At 43.6% G+C, this 23,212-nt stretch overlaps 1 protein-coding gene across 1 annotated transcript in view; it reads right to left on the bottom strand.

Annotated features, from left to right (window-relative positions):
- The window catches only part of gabrr2a (gamma-aminobutyric acid type A receptor subunit rho2a), a 77,829-nt gene extending 58,684 nt beyond the window's left edge, over positions 1-19,145 (bottom strand). The window contains exons 1-2 of the mRNA XM_080871168.1: positions 18,916-19,145; positions 6,546-6,652 (exon numbers count right to left, since the gene is read on the bottom strand). Coding sequence (XP_080727294.1) covers positions 6,546-6,652; positions 18,916-19,037 — 229 coding nt within the window. The 5' untranslated portion in view covers positions 19,038-19,145. The remainder of the gene's footprint in view (positions 1-6,545; positions 6,653-18,915) is intronic.
- Positions 19,146-23,212: the final 4,067 nt, after the last annotated feature.

Here is a 23,212-nt window from a genome sequence, read left to right as displayed (position 1 = left end):
CTGCTGTCAGCTTAATCTGCTTGTCACTGCTGGAGTGGAGTCTGGCATGCTGCTAGACAACACTAGGCACGGCTGCCCACACAGCCAAGGGGAGCTGCACTGAGTAAAGCTAGCAACTGAACTAACTCTAGTCACTCTAGTCATATTAAGCCAACATCTCCAGATGGTATATGGGTGCAACTGACCCATTCACCAATGAGTGCTTAAAGCTTTAGCAACAAAAAAGGAAACAAATACCATGCTGATTATTGTGTCATTTCCCTGAGCTCTTGTCCCCTCAGAGATGATGCACTGGGATAATGTGTACTTAAATAACAGAAATGACAAGCTTCTGCTGTCCATTACATTTCACAAGCTCAAAATATCTTAATGGGAATATACAGCCATGCACACCTTTAAAAATGACGTGATTTAGAGTGATTTTAATAATTAAAGCAAGAGGAAACATAAACCAATGTTTCTGTTTTTCTGTTTGTTAATATATAGCTGCTCAGCACAATTTTCTCATCCGATCTCCAGAGTTCTGACATCAGATTCATTGTGCAGCAGGTGATATTTAGCTTGTTTTTCCATTAATGTGTTAAATTAGCATTATCAATATGATGAGACACATTTAATTTTTTATTTTTTGTTTTCAGGTGTGGAAAAGTGGAAAGCAGAAAAAGAAAACACAATGTCTGTGTTTAATTTTCACCAGCATCTGTAGAGCTCTTTACCAAATACTGATATGTGTTTTGCATCTGGGTACTTTGGGCACAACACGTTCTCACTCCCAAAGCGTAACATTTTACGCTAGGTGACGATATATTACGTTCCGGGCACCCAACACGTCCCTATATTATGAGATTGGAAAAATGAGGAAACACGAGAATCGTTCAGAATGAATTTACACATGTATGTTTGTTTTACTTAAATCGCTTTGGAAAGACTATCTAACGTCATTAAAGTGCTGGTTAGGGTTAGGGCTGGAATACATGGCTGGAATGTGTATTACAGCGGGAGCGTCATTCTACTGGATTTCATCCGTAACCCGGCGCGTAGCATAAGAACGCGAAAGGTGACCTTCCGCGTTCCTCAGGAATGCCTTGGGACTTGACAAATCGTCAGTATATTACGCTTCAGGAGCGAAAACGGACTGTTGGGCATTGAAGCTCTGCTTACAGGGGTTCTTTTCTGGTCATTTTAATTTCCTTCAATAATGAGCCAATATTGTTGTTCTTCTGGCAAGACCAGTCTCAAATGACATGAGGAAAAAACGCTTTGCATTTGTCATGTCACTTGTATGATAATGTCGTCATCTATAAGAGGATTGTCCCCTAATAGCAGGGTTGCACAGTTTGATCCTCAACTGTTTCTGTATGAAACCTAAGCCAGACCTACTCATTGAGTGTGTATGTTTTCATGTTCATGTAATAACTTTGAAACTGTATCCTCTGGTAAACTCTACATTTTCTGAAAAGAACACAATTCTTATGCTATTCTTAGTAGATCATACAACAAACCATTCCAAGCCCATATATCAAATGATCTCACTGATGGACTTTCAATCCTTCTCCCTTCTCGGTGGATTAAAAACAAGCTTAATGTGTTACTTTACCAAGGATTAAGAGAAATCATGCACCACACCCACAATCCCCACTCCCAACCCTCTCCTCAATCTTCTCCCCTGCCCATCCTCCCTATACTGCAGCAAGTGGCATTGGTACAGATCTGATGATATCTGAGTATTTGTATCTATAAAATGGTCTTGGAGTGCAGGGATTACTTTGCTTGAACTTAATGCAAATGGGGTTGTAAGATATGAAAGCTGTGGAAAGCAGTGTTAATCAAGAAAGCTTTTGGACATGAATTTGGTAAATGGTCAATGGTCAATGTCCGACTTTCTTTTGCTTTTTTGTGTGTTCACTGTTCTTTTTGCACTGGACAAGTGTTGTGCGCTGTTAACATACACGAGACAGGCACTACTAGACATTGGCAACTCACACAATTATCTGGACTCTACTCCTTTCTTACCCCTGGAGCTTTCCGCTCTACCACCGGAACTTACAGCCATTGTTTTCCCGCGGCAGCCACCGCCACCACTCCCAGGAAGGCCACGAAGCACCAAGCCCAAGTGAGCCAGCCGACCCCAGGAGAGCACTTTGGAGACAGTGACGCAAACAAGGCAATAGGGGTGGGCTCCATGCTAGGCTAAAAGCTCGGGCTAGCCAACCACCTCTTACTAGCCAATGTGCGGTCCCTGGAAAACAAACTCGACGAAATATGAGCCAGGATCACAACACAGCAGGAGATAAGAGAATGCTGTGCTCTTATTTTCACCGAGACCTGGCTTTCAGATAAAGTCCTGGAATGTGCCGTCCAGTTGCAGACTCACTCTGTACACTGGAGAATCCGGTAAGGCTTTTGGGGGAGGTCTATGTGCATTTATTAACAACTCGTGGTGTGGAGACGTGCAGACTGTCTACAAGTACTGTTCGCCAAACGTGGAGTTTCTAATGCTGAAATGCCGCTCTTACTATCTGCCGCGGGAGCTCTCAGCTGTGTTTTTGGCCATTGTTTACATCCCGCCGCGAGCTGACTTCGCAGCAGCGCTCGGCAAACTCCACGAAGTCATCAGCGCATTAGAGAAAACTGCAGTATGCCTACTGGCCCAACAGGTCCACGTCAGACACCATCGCTGCTGCCACTACTCACTCTCCCGCCTGGAAAATAATGACTCCTACATCAGGGTACTCTTTGTTGATTATAGCTCCGCCTTCAACACAGTCATCCCTCAAAAACTCATCCACAAACTGTCTACACTCGGCCTGCACCCCACCCTCTGTGACTGGCTACAGAACTTTTTGACTGGCAGGCCTCAGTCTGTCTGGATCGGCAACAGGACTTCAGCCAGCATTACAACAAACACTGGAGTTCCACAGGGTCATACTGAAGTTCACGGATGACACTGCAGTGATCTGTCGCATCACTGGAAGGGACGAAGTGGCTTATAGGAGAGAGGTGGCCGGTCTGGTGTCATGATGTGAGGACAACAAACTCACCCTCAAAACTGATAAAACAAAGGAGATGATAGTGGACATGAGGAAGAAGACGAGGCCTCACCAGCCGCTGTTTATCCGGGAGAGTGAAGTGGAGAGGTTGAGCAGCTTTAGGTATCTGGGCGTTCATATCAGTGAGGACCTCACCTGGACACTGAACACCACACAGTGGTCAAGAAGGCTCACCAGCAGCTGTATTTCCCGAGGAGCCTGAGGAAAATTTGGTATGTCAGCCAAGATCCTCAGCAGCTTCTACAGCTGCATTGTGGAGAGCACATTGACCAGCTGCATCATGCATGGTACGGCAGCACTACTGCTATGGACCGCAAACGCCTGCAGAGAGTGATAACAACTGCGGAGAGGATCACCAGGACCTCACTTGTCTTCATTTACTTATTTTGTACTTATTTATCTTTCAGTATTTTTATCCTTATTTTTACCTTATTTATCTTAATATCTTGTCTTATTTTTATCCTTATTTATCTTGTTCCTTCAACCCTACCTAACTTGGCATTAGAAGAAGAAGAATTTCATTGCACAGAGAAATGCTATTTCTTCTGTACACATGACAATAAACATTTTGAATCTTTGAATGGTAACTTTATTGCCCCCAATAGGACATTGATTTGTAGTATGTCAACACATCAATAACACACACACACACACACACACACACACACACACACACACACACACACACACACACACACACACACACACACAAAGAAACATCCCAAATGTTATCAGTAGCATCAACAAAGTGCAATGTGCAGTAGTGATGGCAACAACACTTATGGCTTAGTGTTATTGAGCATAACAATAGCAGCAGGTATAAAAGACACTCTATGTCTCTCGGTCTTCCCTGCGGCACTTTATACCAGCGACCTGAGGGAAACAGGTGAAAGTCTCTAAAGAGAGGATGGTCTGAACATGACATGACAGAGGTTGCCTTCCTCAGCACTGAGCTGATTAAAACAGATTCAATAAAACTTTTATAAAAAAGGTAATCATCTGAGGTGAAACGTTAAAATCTCCTTAAAAAGTACAATCGTTGTTTTACCTTTTTTTCCCTGTAGAGTCAAAATGTGACTCAAAGGACAGAGCCTTATCAAGAGCAACCTCCAAATACTTATGACTATCCACCAGTTCAATGGCTGCACCATTTACTACTGTTGGAGGGGGGCTTCCTGAAGTAAATTACCATGTCCTTAGTTTGTAAGGTTTTGATCTTTAAGGACTGATCACACCAAGAAGCAAACTCATCCACAGCAGGTCCATGGGAATACTCTTCACCATGAAGGACGCGTACAATGACTGTGTCATCTGCATATTTAATGAAATGCCTTTCAGCCTGTGTACTATGACAGTCATTAGTGTACAAAATATATAGCAGGGGAGAGAGAAAACAAAGCTGTGGTGAACCAGTGGAAGAATTCAGCTGATTGGAAAAACAGCCGTTTACTCTCACACACACTGAGATCTGTCAGTTAAAAAGTCTAAAATCCAACCAACAAGATTAAAATCACGTTTAAACTGGTTAAGAAGCTTATCAGCTAGGAGATGTAGCTGGATATTATTAAATGCTGAAGAAAAGTCAATAAATAGGTGCCAGTCATGGGCTTTGGCCCCATCCAGATGGTGATATAGGAAAATCAGTGGGATTGTATCAAGAAGAAAAGTGTACTTTACTGGCAGTCAAGCCTTCATGAGTCAAAGCTTTGAGTTTCTAAGCAATAGTTTACTGATTGGTACTGTGAAATTAAATAAAATCCATAATGATGCATTTGGTTGGTTTGACTCTATTAAAGAAGAAGAATCAGCTTTAATTGCTTTCCACCTGTCTCCTGTACAGAGATGTGGGTGGATGTTAACGTACAAATAACTTAATAAAATCTCCACTGAGTTTTAAGGACACCACAAAAATTGGACTCTGGAAAAGAGACACAATTCCACCAAGACCTAAGCGTAAATTTCTGTATATACTCAAGTTTATCAATTAAATATTATTATGTTTATCTAACCTATTACAAGTAGATTAAAAAATATATTTTAACTAGTAACTCAAAAAGGTTTAAACATCAGAAGGAAAAAAATTGTGTGACAAGGTCTGACTCAGGTGTTGGGGAACCTGTAAACAATGATGAGTAGTGGGGTACTGGAATAAGAAGGGAGTTACATGAAGAGGATGTGAGACCTATGGAAGCGTTGATACCCAGCATCAGGACTGACAGTGAATTCAACAAGTAGCTTAGTGTTCCAAGATTTGGAAGAAGCAACTGCTGTTACAACTGCAGATCAATGAGGTACAACACAAATGCTACGACAAAGGGGAGCCAGGACGTCTGGTCAGTGGGGAGATTTCAACCCCAGCCAAGATTTGATACCATGGTTAACTACTGAAGGTGTGTTAAGTGTGAGAGCTGCTCACCTGAGAGATAGGAAAGTATAAGAAAGCTGGACCTGGACACTATGTGGCAGATTACCAAGACTCTTTAACGTATCCTCTGAAGGTCTACTACAGGACGTGAATGCAGCATTACAGACTACACCTACTGTGACCATCACCAAAACCAATCAGCTGATCTACACCAAAGCAGCAGTGATCACAGAGATGCTTGGCTATAAGACAAACTGCCACAAGTACCCTCTATGGAGAAAAGGACTAGAGGAGAGTGTGGAGGGAAGTAAGCCAACTATTGATACTGCAGAAAGGTGTGATGAAGAAAGGGTTGCTTAAGAAGTACAGCAAGCTGTCCATGCCTTAGGTGTTGAAAACTGCCAAGGAAAGACTCTCAGCCTTGGCCAGTCACTTATAGAGGTATACCAGAGAGAAAGGAGGCAGGAGAATAAACCAGCTGTACTCCATTGAACTATCTAAGGTGTATTCTCAGTGGCAGGGCAACAATATGCGAACAGCCCCACCAAGGCTGGAGACAGAGCAATACTGGAAAAGCGTGAGGGAGAAGGACGCAACCCATAACATCAATGCTCAGTGGCTAGTGGATCTAAGAGCAGACCACAGCAACCTCCCTGAAAAGGATCCAGTAGCCTCTGGTAGAACAAATAAACCAGTAATGGCTAACTGAAGTTCTGATCCCAAAGGATCCCCAGAAGGTCCCATCAACTACTGGCCAATAACCTACCATGTGTTCCTGTGAGAATTACAAGATCTGGGCAATCAACACTTATGGCCTATCATGCACAAACCTGAAAAAGCTTATTACCATGCATGGAGGGTTTAGGGTTTGGTGAGACATGCCCAGAACACCTCCCAGGGACCAGATAGTCCACAACAACAGGAGAAATACCCCATACTCTTGACACTCTCTTTACCTGCTCCCTACTCTCACTACAGATCACAATTTTTCTGCAAACACCATAGACACTTGTCCATTACCATTGCAAGAAGCAGCTCAATGCTAATCCCTTATGTAATTCAACCCTGACTTTTAATCAACATCTAATGCTATGTGAAAGACAAACAAAAGCAGAAATTTCTACACCTACCTCCAAATGCTGGCCTCATGGTGAAGTCATGGTCATCTACTTTGAGCAGGTGTTCTGTCTTCATTTTGCGAGATTTCGTCACATCTGGAGGCTTCTTTGACAAGGAGCTACAGCAGGATGACAGTCACTGTCAGATAGCTGATTTAAACAGTTTTGATTATTAAGAATTAAAAAATAATGCACCAGGAAAGAATGGTACAAAATAATATGCACTGAATAAGAAATGTATGAACTGATTTATGCCGATATGATTGATGATTGAAAAGTTCAGTTCAACATAAGCAAATCAGTCACTCTGTTTGACGCCAGAGTGACTGAGTTTATTGTTTGTACTGTTTGTACAATTACAGTATTTGTGTTTTTGTTGAGTAGAGGCCATGCTGGGGTATTGTAAATGGCCTGCATTTGTAAATGGCCTGCATTTGTATAGCGCTTTTCTAGTCCATAGGACCCCAAAGCGCTTTACACTACATTCAGTCATCCACCCATTCACACACACATTCACACACTGGTGATAGCAAGCTACATTGTAGCCACAGCTGCCCTGGGGCGCACTGACAGAGGCGAGGCTGCCGGACACAGGCGCCACCGGGCCCTCTGACCACCACCAGTAGGCAAACACGGGGTTAGTATCTTGCCCAAGGATATTTGGCATGCAGCCAGGATGCAGCCTGGGATCGAACCACCGACCTTCTGATTAGTGGCTGACCTGCTCTGCCACCTGAGCTACAGTGTATTGCTTTACACATTGGTTAAATTCAATTCAATTCAGTCTTATTCAAATTGTGCCAAATCACAACAACAGTTGCCTCAAGCCATGTGTTGTAATGACTCCTCTGTTAGAGCATTCATTTGTGGCTTAAAAAGGAGAAAACCTACCTGGCCCTGTGTGAAAAAGTAATTGCCCCTCTTGTTAAATCAGGATTGAACTGTAATTGTCCACATTTTTTGGAAAGCTAAGTCCTGATTACTTGCAGATCTGGCAGAAATCACTCAAATAGAACATGTCTGACAAAGTGAAGCAGGCTAAAAGATCTCAAAAAGTATCCTCGATCTAAAGAAACAGCTGAGTAATAAAGTTAGACTTCTATCAGTCTGGAAAGGGTCACAAAGCCATCTGTAAGGCTTTGAGAACTCCACAGTGAGAGCCATTATGCACAAATAAAGAAAACAAGGAATAGTGGTGAACCTTCCCAGTGCCATGATTCCACTGTGTGGCAGGCAGGATTAGGACCCAAATGCAGGACTTCGTACACATGAGGATGAACTAAAAAAAGGCAGCTTTATTTTGCTGAAAAACCATAGAATACTAAACTGGAAAACTTGAAACTAAGACTAGGGAATGGAAAACTAGGAGTTACAAAGGAACACGAAGCACAGGAAATCACACAGCTACGAGGGACGATGTGACAACAAGCTCATGCAGATGGTCATAGTCAGATGCGACCAAAATCAAGCTCTTTGGCATTCAATTCAATTTTTTCAATTTTATTTATACAGCGCCAAATCAACAGTTGCCTCAAGGTGTTTTATATTGTAAGGTAGACCCTGCAATAATACATAATAATAGACTGCATTTATATAGCGCTTTTCTAGGCACCCAAAGCACTTTACAAATCCACTATTCATTCACTCTCACATTCACACACTGGTGGAGGCAGCTACAGTTGTAGCCACAGCTGCCCTGGGGCAGACTGACAGAAGCGATACTGCCATATCGTGCCATCAGCCCCTCTGGCCAACACCAGTAGGCGGTAGGGTAAAGTGTCTTGCCCAAGGACACAACGACCAGGACGGAGAGAGTAGGGGGATTGAACCGGCAACCTTCCAGTTACAGATGAGCTTCCCAATCCCCTGAGCCACGGTCGCCTCAGAGAAAAATACAGAGAAAAACCCAAATATCATGACCCCTTATGAGCAAGCACTTTGTTGACAGTGAGAAGGAAAATCTCCCTTTTAACAGGAAGTAACCTCCAGCAGAACCAGGCTCAGGGAGGGGCGGGCCATCTGCTTCGACCGGTTGGGGTGAGAGAAGGAAGAGGGATAAAAGACATGCTTTGGAAGAGAGCTAGAGATTAATAAGAAGTACATTTCAATGCAGAGGTCTATCTGGCAGGCAGGATGCAGGACTCAAACTCAAAAGGTGAACTTAAAGTGGCAACCTTATTTGCTAAAAAAACAAAACAAAAAAAACATCCTTCATAATATAACTTACAGAAAACAAACCAAAAACCTAGAGCATAAAACTAAGGATAAAACACTGAGAAATTAGAAGTGTAAAAAGACCAGAAACACGACAAAGGGCAAAGGAAAACTCAGGGCTTAAATACATAAGGGAGTAATGATGGAATGGGAAACAGGAGGGGAACACAGCTGGGACTAAAGGGGAAGCAAAACTAGATACAGTGACACGGGACAAGGGACCGTCAAAGTAAAACAGGAAACATGAGACAATCACAAAGACACAAACTAGACTCTGAGACACAGAAACACAACTGACATGGGAAACAGGGAACGTGGAGACGAGTGACTAGAAATGGGACACAGGGAAGACAAAGTAACAGAAACCTAAATTCTAGGAACTAAAAATAAAACACAAGCAGAAGACGATATTGAGAAAATCAAAACCGTGAATAACAATAATCAAGGAATATAAATTAATCCACAACCACAAAACACTGGGTTGCAGACCCAATTAACACATAAGTGAGAAAGGTGATTGAAGAAGAAAGTGCATCATGGGAATCCTCCAGCAGCCTACACCTATTGCAGCATAACTAAGGGAGGATTCAGGATCACCTGGTCCAGCCCTAACTATATGCTTTAGCAAAAAGGAAAGTTTGAAGCCTAATCTTAAAAGTAGAGATAGTGTCTGTCTCCTGAATCCAAACTTTAAGCTGGTTCCACAGAAGAGGGGCCTGAAAACTGAAGGCTCTGCCTCCCATTCTACTTTTAAATACTCTAGGAACAACAAGTAAATCTGCAGCGTGAGAGTGAAGTGCTCTAATAGGGTGATATGGTACTACAAGGTCATTAAGATAAGATGGGGCCTGATTATTTAAGAGCCTGTACGTGAGGAGCAGGATTTTGAATTCAATTCTGGATTTAACAGGAAGCCAATGAAGGGAAGCCAATATAGGAGAAATCTGCTCTCTCTTTCTAGTCCCTGTCAGGACTCTTTCTGCAGCATTTTGGATTAACTGAAGGCTTTTCAGGGAGTTTTTAGGACATCCTGATAATAATGAATTACAGTAGTCCAGCCTAGGGCTGCTCGATTATGGCAAAAATGATAATCACGATTATTTTTTACTGAAATTGAGATCTTGATTATTTGACGACATTTATTTAACCCTTACGACCTACTATAGAACCAAGTCCGCCAGAGCTTATATTATTTTTTTTACATGTTGTAGTGCCATTTGTGGGAGCATTTCAAGTTGCTATACAACTATTATAGCCCATATTTTAATAATATGTATGCGTTAAGTCCATAGTAACTACATTAATTGCAAAAAAGTGCAATAAACTACGAAAAAATTAAATCATTTTTGTTTTGTTTTTTACATATATTTCTACTTGGAGAAATTTAAGAGGTTTATCCCTCAAAACTTTAAATACAAAAAAGTTGCAAAAAATAGTTTACAACAACACGAAATTTATTTTGAGTGTCTTCATAGTTTTATTTTGGAGATACACCAATTTTTATATACTGCAGGAAAAACGAAAAAACAATCCTATGATGCAAATTTGCAAAGAAAACAGCATGTGCATCAAAATAAACTATTTCCAGCAGTGCAATTCGAGTTCTAAGCATCACAGAAACTATTCAGAAAAGTCAAACATGACTTATAAAACACCAGTATAGGCTTTTAAGGCCTACAAGTAAAAAACTACATTTTCCGCGAAAATGACGTCATTTCCGTTTTCGGGCAGGAAATGGCGGACATACGCGATAATTCACACTGACTTCTGTTTCACTGTTGGAAGTGTTACGAACAGCTAATCGGATCGGTAAAGCGTGTTTCTGGAATATTATGTTTTTGTTCCTGCAAGCGCTTTTTATGCAATTTTTGCAAAGCTTTATGTGGAAGGAAACCGTGACCGAGGACAAGCTGATGTCATAAGATGTAAGTACAACTCCTCTGGTTTCATATGCAAAAAAAAATTATTGCCCTAGCTTACAGGGCTCAGGGTTCTTCAGGGATTTAAAAATAGTTACACAAAACGGAGCGTGCAGCTCTGACCGGCTTTAAAGGGTTAACAATAACAATGTATTGAATAATGACTTTAAAAAATAATATAAAATAGTGTGCAACACCACTGAAGTTTTTTTTTAACCTCTCTTTTCAACCAACGGCAGTCACTCTCCTCTCCAAATAACTTCTGCTTAGCTTTCCGAGCTTCCCTCGGGTCCTCTTAATCAGCGGTCTCCACCCTTTTTTGCGCCACGGATCGGTTTATGCCCGACAATATTTTCACGGACCGGCCTTTAAGGTGTTGCGGATAAATGAGGGAGGGGCTAATAATCGGCTCAGTCATTTTTAATGATCGTTGAAAGCCCAGATCGTAATCGTGATTAAAATTCGATTAATTGAGCAGCCCTAGTCCAGCCTAGAAGTAATAAATGCATGAACTAGTTTTTCAGCGCCACTCTGAGACAGGATATTTCTAATTTTAGAGATACTGCCCAGATGGAAGAAAGCAGTCCTACATACTTGTTAAATATGTGCGTTGAAGAACATGTCCTGGTCAAAAATGACTCCAAGGTTCCTCACAGTGTTACTGGAGGCCAAGGTAATGCCATCCAGAGTAAGAATCTGGTTAGATACCATATTTCTATTTCAGGGTCGACTACAATAACCTCAGTTTGATCTGAATTTAGAAGCAAAAAATTACAGGTCATCCAGATCTTTATGTCTTTAAGACATTCCTGCAGTTTAACTAATTGCTGTGTTATTTGGTTTCAGAGATAGATAAAGTTGTGTGTCATCTGCATAGCAGTGAAACTCTATGCTATGCCTTCTGATGATAGGCATCAACTCAACTTGCCATGTTTGTAGGAGGAGGAATGCTGCCTATGATTTCAAGAACACCATCCCCAGCCTCAAACACGAAGGTGGAAAATTATACTTTGGGGGTGTTTTTCTGCCACGGGGACAGGAAAACTGCACCGCATAAAAGGGAGGATGGATGGGGCCATGTACCATTACATCTTGGGTGAGAACTTCCTTCTTCAGCCAGGGCATTGAAAATGGGTCGTGGGTGGTGTATTCCAGCATGACAATGATCCAAAACACATGGCGAAGGCAACAATGAATTGGCTCAAGAAGAAGCATATCAAGGTCTTGGAGTGGCCTAGTCAGTCTCCAGACCTTAATCCAATAGAAAATCTGTGGAGGGAGCTAAAGGTTCGAGTTGTATATTGGGTTACATCAAGGAAAAGTCAGCTCAGAATAACATCTCTGAGCGAAAGTTGGATTACATCGTGGAACAGCTCACTGCAGTCGTGAGTTCTCAGAATCGGCTCTCTGAGCACAAGAATGACAAGACCATGGACCGCAAGTTTGGTAGCTCGTGGTTCTCCAATGGGAGATTGAGAGACCAGTGTCGGAGTGTTAAAGAACAGCTTTGAAATTCTCATGAGCTGCTCGCATAAAAGAAAAATCAACAACATCAACAACATCAACATCAAATGCGGATACCCCCTCGGCGCCAGCTGTGGGCTCAAGGCTGGAGTCGAACAAAAACTCCCTGGTAACGACTGTGTTTAGACTGTTCTTCCCACTCTATGCAAGGCCACCTGGTTTGGCTGGAAGACTGTTTACTTAGCATGATAGGGCGGAGGACACTTTCTCAGCTGAACTATGGACACACACACACATACATTTACACTGATAAGCACTCACACATCCCCCCTTCCCTTCCAATGCCTTCGATGCTTGTTGCCTCCTGGGAACACGAGGCGGGTCTGGGCCTGCGCTGGAGAGTCGGCGCAGTGACAGGATGGCTGCTGTGTTGCCTGGGATTACTCCTTATCCCCTACCCAACCCTGTTGCTGGTCACGTGCTCTCTATAATGTTGTACTGTGGACATTTAAGTGCTTTCTGTGCAGAGGAGTTTTTTTGTTTCCTGTTCTCATGCTGTCCTCTATAGCCCAGCATGAGTAGAGGTCTCTTTTTTTCCTCTTGTACTTTCCCATTGTAGTGTATATTTCAGTGTTTTTTTTCTGTAATGCAACTGTTCTCTGACTTGTATTCCCATGTGATGTCTGTGTTGTGTGTGTAAGGTCAGGGGGCGGGTTCATTCCACTGCAGGGCAACCTGCCACTGCATGTGGCGAATAAAATTTGAACTTGAACTTGCCAAACAACAGCCACGAAACATGGACTTGGAGAGGATGTGCAAAAAGGAATGGGGCAAAATTTCCCCTGAGATGTGTGAAAAACTTCTGGGCAAATACAAGACACATCTGACCTCTGTGACTGCCAACAAAAGTTTTGCCAACAAGTACTAAAGCACGTTTTGCAAAGGGAGCAAATACTTATTTCTATCATGAAAATGCAAATTAATTTATGACTTTTTTGAAATGCATTTTTCTGGATTTTTTTGTTATTGTTCTGTCTCTCACTGTTCAAATAAACTTACCAGCTGGGGTTCAAATAATTTTTTCCCTGACTGTACTTAGGAACAACATGCAAATAAAACTACATTAGGCCCAAACAACCGCCCAGTTTTAAACAAAACACTAATAACACAACAGTAGCAGAGAGGATGAGGCTGTCATGGTTTAAGATGGAGCCTGAGTCTGTCTACACACACACACACACACACACTGGAAAGAGGTGGAGCCATTATAAAAACAGTGAGCTCAGGTGGAGTGAAAGAACGGCTGACAGCAGCCATCCCACTTTCTACTGCAGTGAAACCTGCAGCAAGCAGAGGTGACTCTAAACGTGGGATGGGATACTAGAGCTTATTTATTTTAAGGCTTTTATAGGGTTAACTAAGGGTTGGTTTCGTGGGGGGCTTGACCGGGGACTTTGGTCATAACCTGGATCTGGGTCATAACCAAGGGCTCTGATGGCTCTTGGGTGCTGTTTTTCTTTCAGCTGCGTGCGGTAGGGCAAGTTTGATTCCTGTCTGGGGCGTCTGTATCCAGTAAGGATCCTAGGCTAGACCCCCATGCTAACCAAGCCTGTGGCAGCCATGAGCGAGAGAGATAAATATGAAGTCATACTGGCTCGGATGTCGACCAGATCAACAAGCTCAGGTGTTGAGGAACCAGGGCACCCTGATGAGAAGTGAGCTACTGGAATACGAAGGCATCGGTGGGCAAGACATGAAAATAGGGTGCTGTTGGAATACTACTACACAAGTAACCCCAGCAAAAGGGGTTACATGAATAGGATGAGGGGACTATAGAATCTTTGATGCCCAACATCCACATTGACGGCAAATCAACTAGAAGCTCAGTGTTCCAGCATTCAGAGGAAGGGACTGCTCTCACAGCTAGAGATTGATGAGGTACAATACACATGCAACGGCAAGTGGGAGCCAGGATGACAGGGGGGAGATATCATCATGGAGCAATACTGGAAGAGCATATAGGAAAAGAACACAACCCACAACAGCAATGCTCAGTGGGTAGTGGATCTAAGAGGACACCACAGCAACCTCCCTGAACAAGGTCCAGTAACCATCACAGAGGCAGATATCAAGAAAGGGTCTCCAGTATGAAGAGTTGGACAGCACCAGGCCCCGATATGGTTCACGCCTACTGGCTGAAGAAGCTGACTGCACTCCACGAGCGTCTGGCAGCACAAATGAACCAGCTGCTAGTCAATGAGACACACTCGGAATAGCTAACCAAAGGCCAGACAGTGTTGATCCCTAAGGACCCCCATAAGGGACCAGTCCCATCCAACTACCATCCAATAACCTGCCTCAGCACCACATGGAAGCTCCTGTCAGGCATCATAGCAGCTAAGATGAATAGGCATATGGCTCAAAACATGAGTGGGGCACAGAAAGGAATTGGCATCGGAATGTCATTTGGACTGGAGAAGTGTTGTTGGATGATAACAAAGAGAGGGAACATAGTCAGATCTGAGGGGATTGAACCGCCAGATGGCAACATTGCAGACACAGAGGACAGCTACAAGTAGCTTCTGACCCAAGTCCAGCACCCCAAAGCTGTATGCTAAGCGAAAGAAAGGAGGCTAGGGACTGGTGAGTGTCAGTACCACAGTCCAGGATGAGACAAACATCCAAGAATATATCAGCAAGATGGCTCCAACTGACTGTGCGCTCAATGAATGCTTCAGGCAGCAGAAACCCAATAAAGAAGAGGAAGACAAGGGATCTGCATGAGGTGGCAACATATTACAGGATCAGTGTCTCCACCGGTCTACGCAAAGCGGAGCTGAAGGCCGCTCTGGTGTCTGGGTTGTTGGAGAAGAGGGTGGTTGTAATGCAAGAACCACCGAGCACACCCGGTCCGGATGGACCAAGTGCAGCGCCTCATGTTCCAAGCCAGGTCGTAGAAACGTCAGTGTGTACACCTGTGGGCCAGGGGCTGCCCGAGGGTGGGCCAATGACGCTGCCCCGTTTTGATCCGCTCTCCACCCAGTCATCAGAGGGTTTTAAGAAGGATGCTAGGCTCAAAGTCCGCCTGGCTCGTCTCCAGCTGGAAAAGGAGGAGCGTGAGAGAGAGTTCCAGCTGAGAAGGGAGTTAGAGCTTAGGCGTTTGGATGTGGAACTGGCTAGGGCTAGGGAGGTTGAGCTGAAGAAGGTGGAGGCGGAGACTAAGGTCAAGCTGCGACAGCTGAAACTCCAGCAGGCCTCCTCCCCTCCTGTGGCGGCTTCGCTGTCACAGACAGAGGTACAGTTTGATGTAGGAAGGAATAGTCGTCTGGTCCCTGTATTTCGTGACACTGAGGTGGAGATTTATTTTGAATCATTTGAGCGGATAGCAACAGCCTTGCGTTGGCCGCGGGATGCGTGGGCCATCCTGCTGTAGTGCAAGCTGGTGGGCAAGGCACAGGAAGTATGTTCCTCGTTGTCCGCTGAGTGCAGTTTGGATTACGACAAACTGAAAGGTGCTATCCTGCTAGCCTACGAACTAGTCCCCTGGATTTCGTGAGGGAAAAGAGTATCCTCTTTGACCGATGGTGTATGGCCTGTAAAGCTGCAGACCTAGTTTCGGTACGGGAGCTAATTCTCATTGAGGAATTTAAAAATTGCATCTCCGAGCGGATGGCAGTATATCTGAATGAACAGAAAGTCTCCACTTTGCAGCAGGTCTCCACACTGGCTGACGAGTTCGCACTCGTCCATAAAGCCAGTATCATTAAGCAAGAGCGACACGACACACTAGCGAAGGCTAGCAGTGCTAGTGGTGAGCAAGGCACAAGGGGGGAGGTGCCTGTGCCTTGTCCCAGGTCAGACCGAAAATGTTTTTACTCTTTTAAATCTGGCCATTTAGTAGCAAATTGTAAGACCTACAAACAGAAACAGTCAGTCTCGAGGGCTAGGAGTGTGCCTGCTAACAAAGCTAATGCTGGCATGGTTTCAAGATCCAGAATAAAGCTCTGTTTCTTTTGCCACAAACCTGGCCACCTGATTGCTCACTGTTCAAAAGCCAACTCAAAGCAAAATCGATCTGCTTTCAAAAGAGTGAACTGTGGTTCACAAACAGACAAGGTTGCCAGTGGTGTCATTTGGTGAATGTCAGAGGTCGACTAATTCTGAGCTGCCACCTGTTGATCATCGTCCAGATGACCTACAGTGTGACAGATTGTGTGCGACACAACCATTCCAACCTGCACCTCTGGCTAACCAGCATGCCTTTCGCCATGACCCAGCGAAGAAGCGTCAGAGAAGTGTTGCTGTAAGGCCTTCTAGCTGCCTGATGGGTTCTCCATATGTGATGGCTCAAAAAACTTCTGGCTGTCACTTGGGACACTATGTTGAGGGACTTGAGCCAACCCCATTCAGTGTTTTCAACCCATCAAAAAGGTCTTGGCAGATTTGGCAGGGTATGCCTAACCATTATTATGGTGCATGGTAGGTGAGAGATTTAAGATTTGTGTAGGACATTCTGTGACAAACCACTGGTTTGTATTTATGGGAGGGGGTCTTACAGCCCTAGCCAGGCCTCCTGAAACTGCCCTTGTGTGGGTGTGGTGTTTTTTCTCCGCCTCCTCCTCTCTCTGCCCCTGCCTTCTCTTTTAGGACACACCTGCTGCTCATCTGCCCTCGTTTACCACCAATTACCCTCAGAGGTGATACAAGCTGGAGAAGAGCAGTGTGGATGTGGGAGAGGCTTCTGGTGGATTTCCTCTGTGCTGGTCAGTGTGTGAGTCTGGTCTAGGTGTGGAAAAGGCCTGCTGTGTGTGTGACCAGCCCCACCGTGCGTGGCTCTTTGTGAGTAGCTCTTAACTGAGCAGTGGTTTCACTTAGGTGACGGCGGCCTCCATTATTTTGTTTGGCCTGCCTGGTTATTGCCAAGAGCAGCGTTGCTGTCTTTTTCTGTTGAAGCCTTATAGTTGTTTTCTTTGTTGAAGTGGTCACCATCTCATTGGGTTGGCTTGTCTGATTTATCATTAAAGCAGCGTTGCTGTCTCTTTTTGTTGTTATTGTTTATATGAATATTGAGGTAATTGATTATAATAAAGATATTTTGTGTTAAATACCTCTGCCTGGCGTTCTTTTCATTTCAACCCAGATCCAACTGTTACTGTCCCCCACCCTCTTCGCCTAGCTTTCATGTGGGGACGTAATACATCATGAAAGGATAGACCCCTGCATGGTATGTACCACTGGCAGATAGAGGAAGTGGCTGATATCCAGAAGTCCTACCAGTGGCTGGACAAAGCTGGACTGAAAGACAGCAAAGAGGCACTAATCATGGCCATTGATAGATCGGATGGCTGTGGCTCAGGAGCTAGAGCAGGTCATCTGCTAGTTGGAATATTGGTGGTTTGATTCCTGCTCCAGTCTACATGCCAACGTGTCTTCGGGCAAGCTACCAAAACCCCCAAGTTGCTCTCAGATAGAATATAAATGGTAAATGGACTGGTTCTTATATAGCGCTTTTCTACTCTCACTGAGCGCACTCAACTCGTGCATTCACCCAATCATACCCATTGCTCACACAAGCACTTTATCTAAGGTTTTTAGTGCTTCTATCCAACATTCACTTGCATTCACACTCCAATGGATGCATCGGAGAGCAACATGGGGTTACACGCCAAGGATATTTGGTATGTAGACTGGAGGAGCCTGGGATCGAACCACCAATCGTCCGGTGAGTAGGTGACCTGCTCTACCACCTGAGCTACAGCCACCCCACAATGTCTGTGAATGCTATACAGAAAGCACTCAGGCATAGAAAAAGATGCTTGTATTAATGGATGTAATATATATAAAGCACATATAATGGAATAACGAATGGTCAAGCAAGGCAAAAAGCAGGACATAAGAACCAGTCCAATTTCAATATTGTCATGTATTTTATTCAACTAGGATCTCTGCATTGGCTTTTAGCATCTGTATAAAACTCTGATGATGTTTTGGTTATATTTTTGCTGAAATATAGAAAATGTTAAAGCATTGTAAATTATTTCCTGCAACCATATATCAATATCACACCATGTGCACTATATTACTTCTGCTCTTACACCACTTCTCATTAACACAGAAGTCTGTTTGCTGTTTTATGCAATTCAACAAGTTACAGATGCTTTTCTTCTTTAGAGGTCTCTGACGACCTCTCAGTGCATCCTTGAACAAGTCTCTAATTCTGAAATTTCTATTAAGAGCATTATTCAGCGAACACACGTTTGGTAGCGCACTTTGACAGTCAGCGCAGTCCATAGATTGCTGTTAAGCCATATATAAGAATAAATAGTCATAAATAATCAAAATAACCAGTACAATGATTAATAATCATAAGCAGGAGATATAATCACACTGACATTCAGCTCTGACCACACCTTATTGATGCAGTGCACAAAGTTCAGGGATTTTAAAAAACACTATTTACATCTAAAATAAATCAACGACAAAACCTTTAATTTCAACTCAAACGCCTCTACACCATTTTGATCAACACCATTCTTTGCTAAACAATTTCAACTGATTTTAGGTAGAGCAGCTGTGGTTAATGTCGCCTTAGATTAAATATTTCTAACATCACACGCCATCCATTAATCTTTAGCATCTACATTAACCATCATATCTAATGTAAGATAACTAACACATTTGTTTGTGACATAAACAGTTTTGTTAAACGTATAATTTACTAAGATGAGTCACCCACATTTCCACGTGTTAATCGTGCTTTGATTGTCTCTGTATTTTTCACTTACGTGCCATGCTTTGGGGTCTCCCCAGTACCGGCCCACCTTCGCACCCGGTGACCGTGCTTATAACATTCCCCGGTAATGGCAAAATATAGAAATAAAATCAGAGATTTGGTCAAATAACGCATCTTGACTGCGTGAATCTACCGGCGAGTCCCTTAAAAGTCCTTTTCAGACGGTTCATTACAGCAGGAATCAGTCGGTTGCTCATGGTTGTCAGCAGAGGATGGACGTTGTCTCGCTCATGGCATCACACTCTGCCTCACGAGGCAGCTGGAGAGGAACGTGTCTGTGTGATCCTGCACTCTGCCTGCACTTATTTCCCGCGAGCGAGAGAGCGCGAGAGGAACATCTGCAGCCTGCATGCACCGAGAGGAAACACACACATACAAGTAAGACTGCCACTGTGAGGACTGACAGATAATGAATTCCCTGTATCTATGCTAACTCCAACCTTAAACATTACTTTCTGCCGTTCTTAAAAGGTCCACCACAAACGTCAAGATGGTTCTCACAAAGACAGTTCGCGCGCGCGCGCGCACACACACACAGACACACACACACACACAGAGCGAGAGAGAGATTATGCTGCTTGGTATGACACAAGAGAGCCAGATTATAACCCCCTCTAAATAAAAAATAAATAAAAACCTCATCACAGGAATCACGTTTCACCCAGCTCAGAGGCATGTTGGAACATTTTAAATGCAACCATTCAATGCAGCGCTGGCTGAAGCATTTCTGGGGATCTGGGCAGAAATATCCACCAAGTCACATGATATCTTATGTTGGTGTGATTTGCAGCTGTACTTAGCAGGAGACCATTTATACCCATATGGAAAAGATATATATAAATCTTATAAAGTTTGTATCTGCCTTGTGTGAAACTTGTATGAAAAGCATATAAGAGTGAAAACAGATATAAGATCCCTTGAAAAATTATATGAAACTTGTATGTTTTGGATACTTCCTAAAACAATATATGAAAGTAATGAGAAAGTGGCCACTTTCATGAGTAAATCATGTAAGCTTTTACTATTTCTTTTCCATATGGGTATGCTGCACATGGAGCTCCATCAAAATTCTACTCCTATGACAAAGCCAACATATATTTGTATGAATAATAGTAAACAGTATGTCTTTAGGACCAATCATACATACAAAAAATAGACTAACAAATCAGTACTGATAAGTCCACTTATTTTAGGCTCTCACGTGGGATTGGCTCTCTCTGCCTTAGAGCATCACTTCCTGTTCCTGTTACAACACACAGTGGTGTTTTTTAAGGAAAAACTCACAGATAACATCTTATTTCATTGTGTGATCGTCACATGCTTTATCCAAAGTGCATTCTCTCCTGAATCACCCACTAGTTGTTTCACAGTATTTATCACTGTGTCTTTAGAGATTTGTCAGCTTAGTTTAGTTTGTAGCCGACTCGCTAGCAGCATGGCTTCTTCACCTGTCCCTCCTGCACTGTCCTGCTTCTTAGTGTGTCATATGTTTAGCTACTCATTGGCCTCCTTTAATAATAATGATATTTGTCATAAATGCAGCCTGTTTACAACTCTGTAGTCCAGGAATGCTGAACTGGAGACCTGGCTCCACGCCACTGTAGCTAACAAGGCCCCTATAGATGGTACGGCTGCATGTAGCATAGCCACCATTAGTTCTCACCCAGCAGGTTGTCCCAAGCGGCTGGTAAACAGGATTGTTGGGTGACAGTCAGGAGGAAGCATAGTCCTAAACAGAAGCCCCTGGTACGCCACCAACATGGCTTGAATCATTTTTACCCACTAAGCGGAACAAACTCTGGATTATTGGCGATTCTAATTTGAGACGTGATTCTACAGATACTAGCAACCACAGTCAATTGTCTTCCAGGGACCAGAGCAGGCGACACTGAGGGAACCCGGTAACTGCTTGTTAAAAATAAATGTAACTTCTGTAAAATTATAATCCGCCTCATCAGTAATGACACCTGGTTAAATCAATTATTAATTATTAAAATTATTAATTTTAGAGGTCACTAAAATTAATAATAAACCGGTGTGTAATTTATTATTATTATTGGGGTCCCCGCCCTTGGCCCACATACCTGCTCTGATTGCCACCACCTGCTGCTGATTAGTCCTGTCTCCTCACCCACTATTTGAGTCTGTGGCTCAGAGCGTCTCATTATTGGATCACTGAACACTGTGAGTTTGTGCAGCCCTGGCACGTTGTGTATTTCTGGCTCATATTAATACTTGTTTCTGTATATAGATTCCCCGGACTTGTCTGTGAACCTTTCCGTGGATCCCTGAGTGCAGCAGTGTGAACTGGCTTGAGAGGAGCGAAAGTGTGAGTGGCAGAAGAGGAGCGTGTGTGAGCAGAGGAAGTGTGGAAATATGACTGCTGAAGGAGATGTATGTGGATTCATACAAGAAACACTGGTTCTCTCTCCCAGTTTAAATCCCAACTCAAAACCGATCTGTTCAAATCCGCATATTCATTGTGAACCTATTGTTTGTTTATTTCATCTTGTGCTTTTTTGTTTTTATTCTTTATTTTGTCATTCTATTATGGATTTTATTCTATTCTTAAGTGTTTTAATACAATGTGCGTGAGACAGTGGCTATACACAACACTGGGTGAAACAACTACACACTTGAACACTAAGGGGCAGGGCTATATACAGGGAAGCGACAATACAAAACCCGAAATACTACGACGTACCTGTCATGATCCAGAGTCTGTGACTCCGTGTTTATGTTTCAGTTTATTATTATTCTGTGGTTTTGGTTACCTTGGGTGTTTGTACTCTTCTGTTTCATGGTTCATGCTCTTATGTTCTGTGTCCCCCGGTCTGTGTTAAGGTTGTGTGTTATGTCATTACGTGTATGTGTTTCCTGTTTTACTTTGAAGATCCGTGTCTGATCTCAGTGTGTTCAGTTTACTTTTCCCCTGTCTCGTCAGGTCGGATTACTCCCAGCTGTGCCCTCCTTTTGTGTCTCATTCCCTCATTATCCTTCTGTGTATTCAAACCTCGTGTCTGCCTCTGTTAGTTGCTGGTTCGTCTGTGTTGTTCCCCTCGGTCTCCCTGCGTCTCTTTCCTCCGTCCCTGCATCTTCGTTCTGGTTTGTTTTATTAGTTTTGCCCAGTTTAGGTTTTCCAGTTTCATGTTCACCCGCCACTTCTGTTTGTATCTACTCTGTTCAATAAATACTCACCTGCACCAGAGCTGCTGCATTTTGGGTCCTTTCTACAAACTTCACACGTCTGCCACACCGGATGTGACAGTACCCTCCAGTTGTAAGCAAGAATGTGTGAGCAGAACACAGACAGTATTAACACTAGGGCTAATAGCAAAAAATACATATTTTTGTATATATCACCTGAATCACCTGTTGAGAGGAAAAAAAGAGAGAAAACAAGCAAACAAAAACAGCAATATAATAAACAACACCATCACGATGTATAGCAATAAATATTAAACATTATTGTGCAGCACGTAATATTGCATGTGTGGGTGATTGTGGTGGAGCGGGAAGAGGGAGGCAGCTGGAGATGGGGAGGGAAGGAAGGGAGAGGCAAGTGGCCCCTCCCTGGGGCCAGCTCCCCCGCTGACTCCAGTAGGCACCCCCCATACTCTGCAACCCACCAGGGCAAGGGGGCCTAGGCCCATCCGGACCGGGGCCCAGTTCAGCAGCGCCGCCCGGCCCCACAGAGCCCGGGACAGCCCACGCGACCCCACCACAGAGAAAACTACACCCACCCCGTCATCCACTCATCTTCCAGACTACACAAGACAATAGAGACCCAGGCTGAGTTCTTTCTCCACTAGGAGGAGGTAAGTTCAGAGAAGGTCCGTGTGAGTAGTGGCAGTTTGGCCTGAGAGGCCTTACTTGGTGAGTAAGGAGGTAGGCAGGCGGAGTGACTGAGTGTATTCAAACCATAGCGAAGGTGGGGAAGGATGCAGTGAAGTCCAGCGACCGGGTGAAGAGTAACTCCAAACGATGAAATGAATATTCCGGAAGTGCAACTGGACACAGGAGAAAAACAAGTTCAGTAGCAACATGAGCATACAACTAGACAAGAAAATGGGCCGACACTAAAACTGGTTAGCAGACGTTCTGACGAAGAGTTGTTGTCACAGCTGGACTTAAATGCTGCAGCGCTAATTAGCTCCAGGTGCGCTCCTAAAGAGATGATTCTGACTCCGGCCCGAGGACGAGGAGTAAGACTGGAAAAACACTGGCCATGACAGTTAAGTGTCCTTGTGTGTCTTGAAAGGTGCTTTTAAATAAAATGTACTATTATT

Source organism: Rhamphochromis sp. 'chilingali', assembly GCF_963969265.1.
Source record: "Rhamphochromis sp. 'chilingali' genome assembly, chromosome: 21".
In the NCBI taxonomy this organism is placed as follows: domain Eukaryota; kingdom Metazoa; phylum Chordata; class Actinopteri; order Cichliformes; family Cichlidae; genus Rhamphochromis; species Rhamphochromis sp. 'chilingali'.
This window is presented reverse-complemented; position numbering and strand designations above follow the sequence as displayed.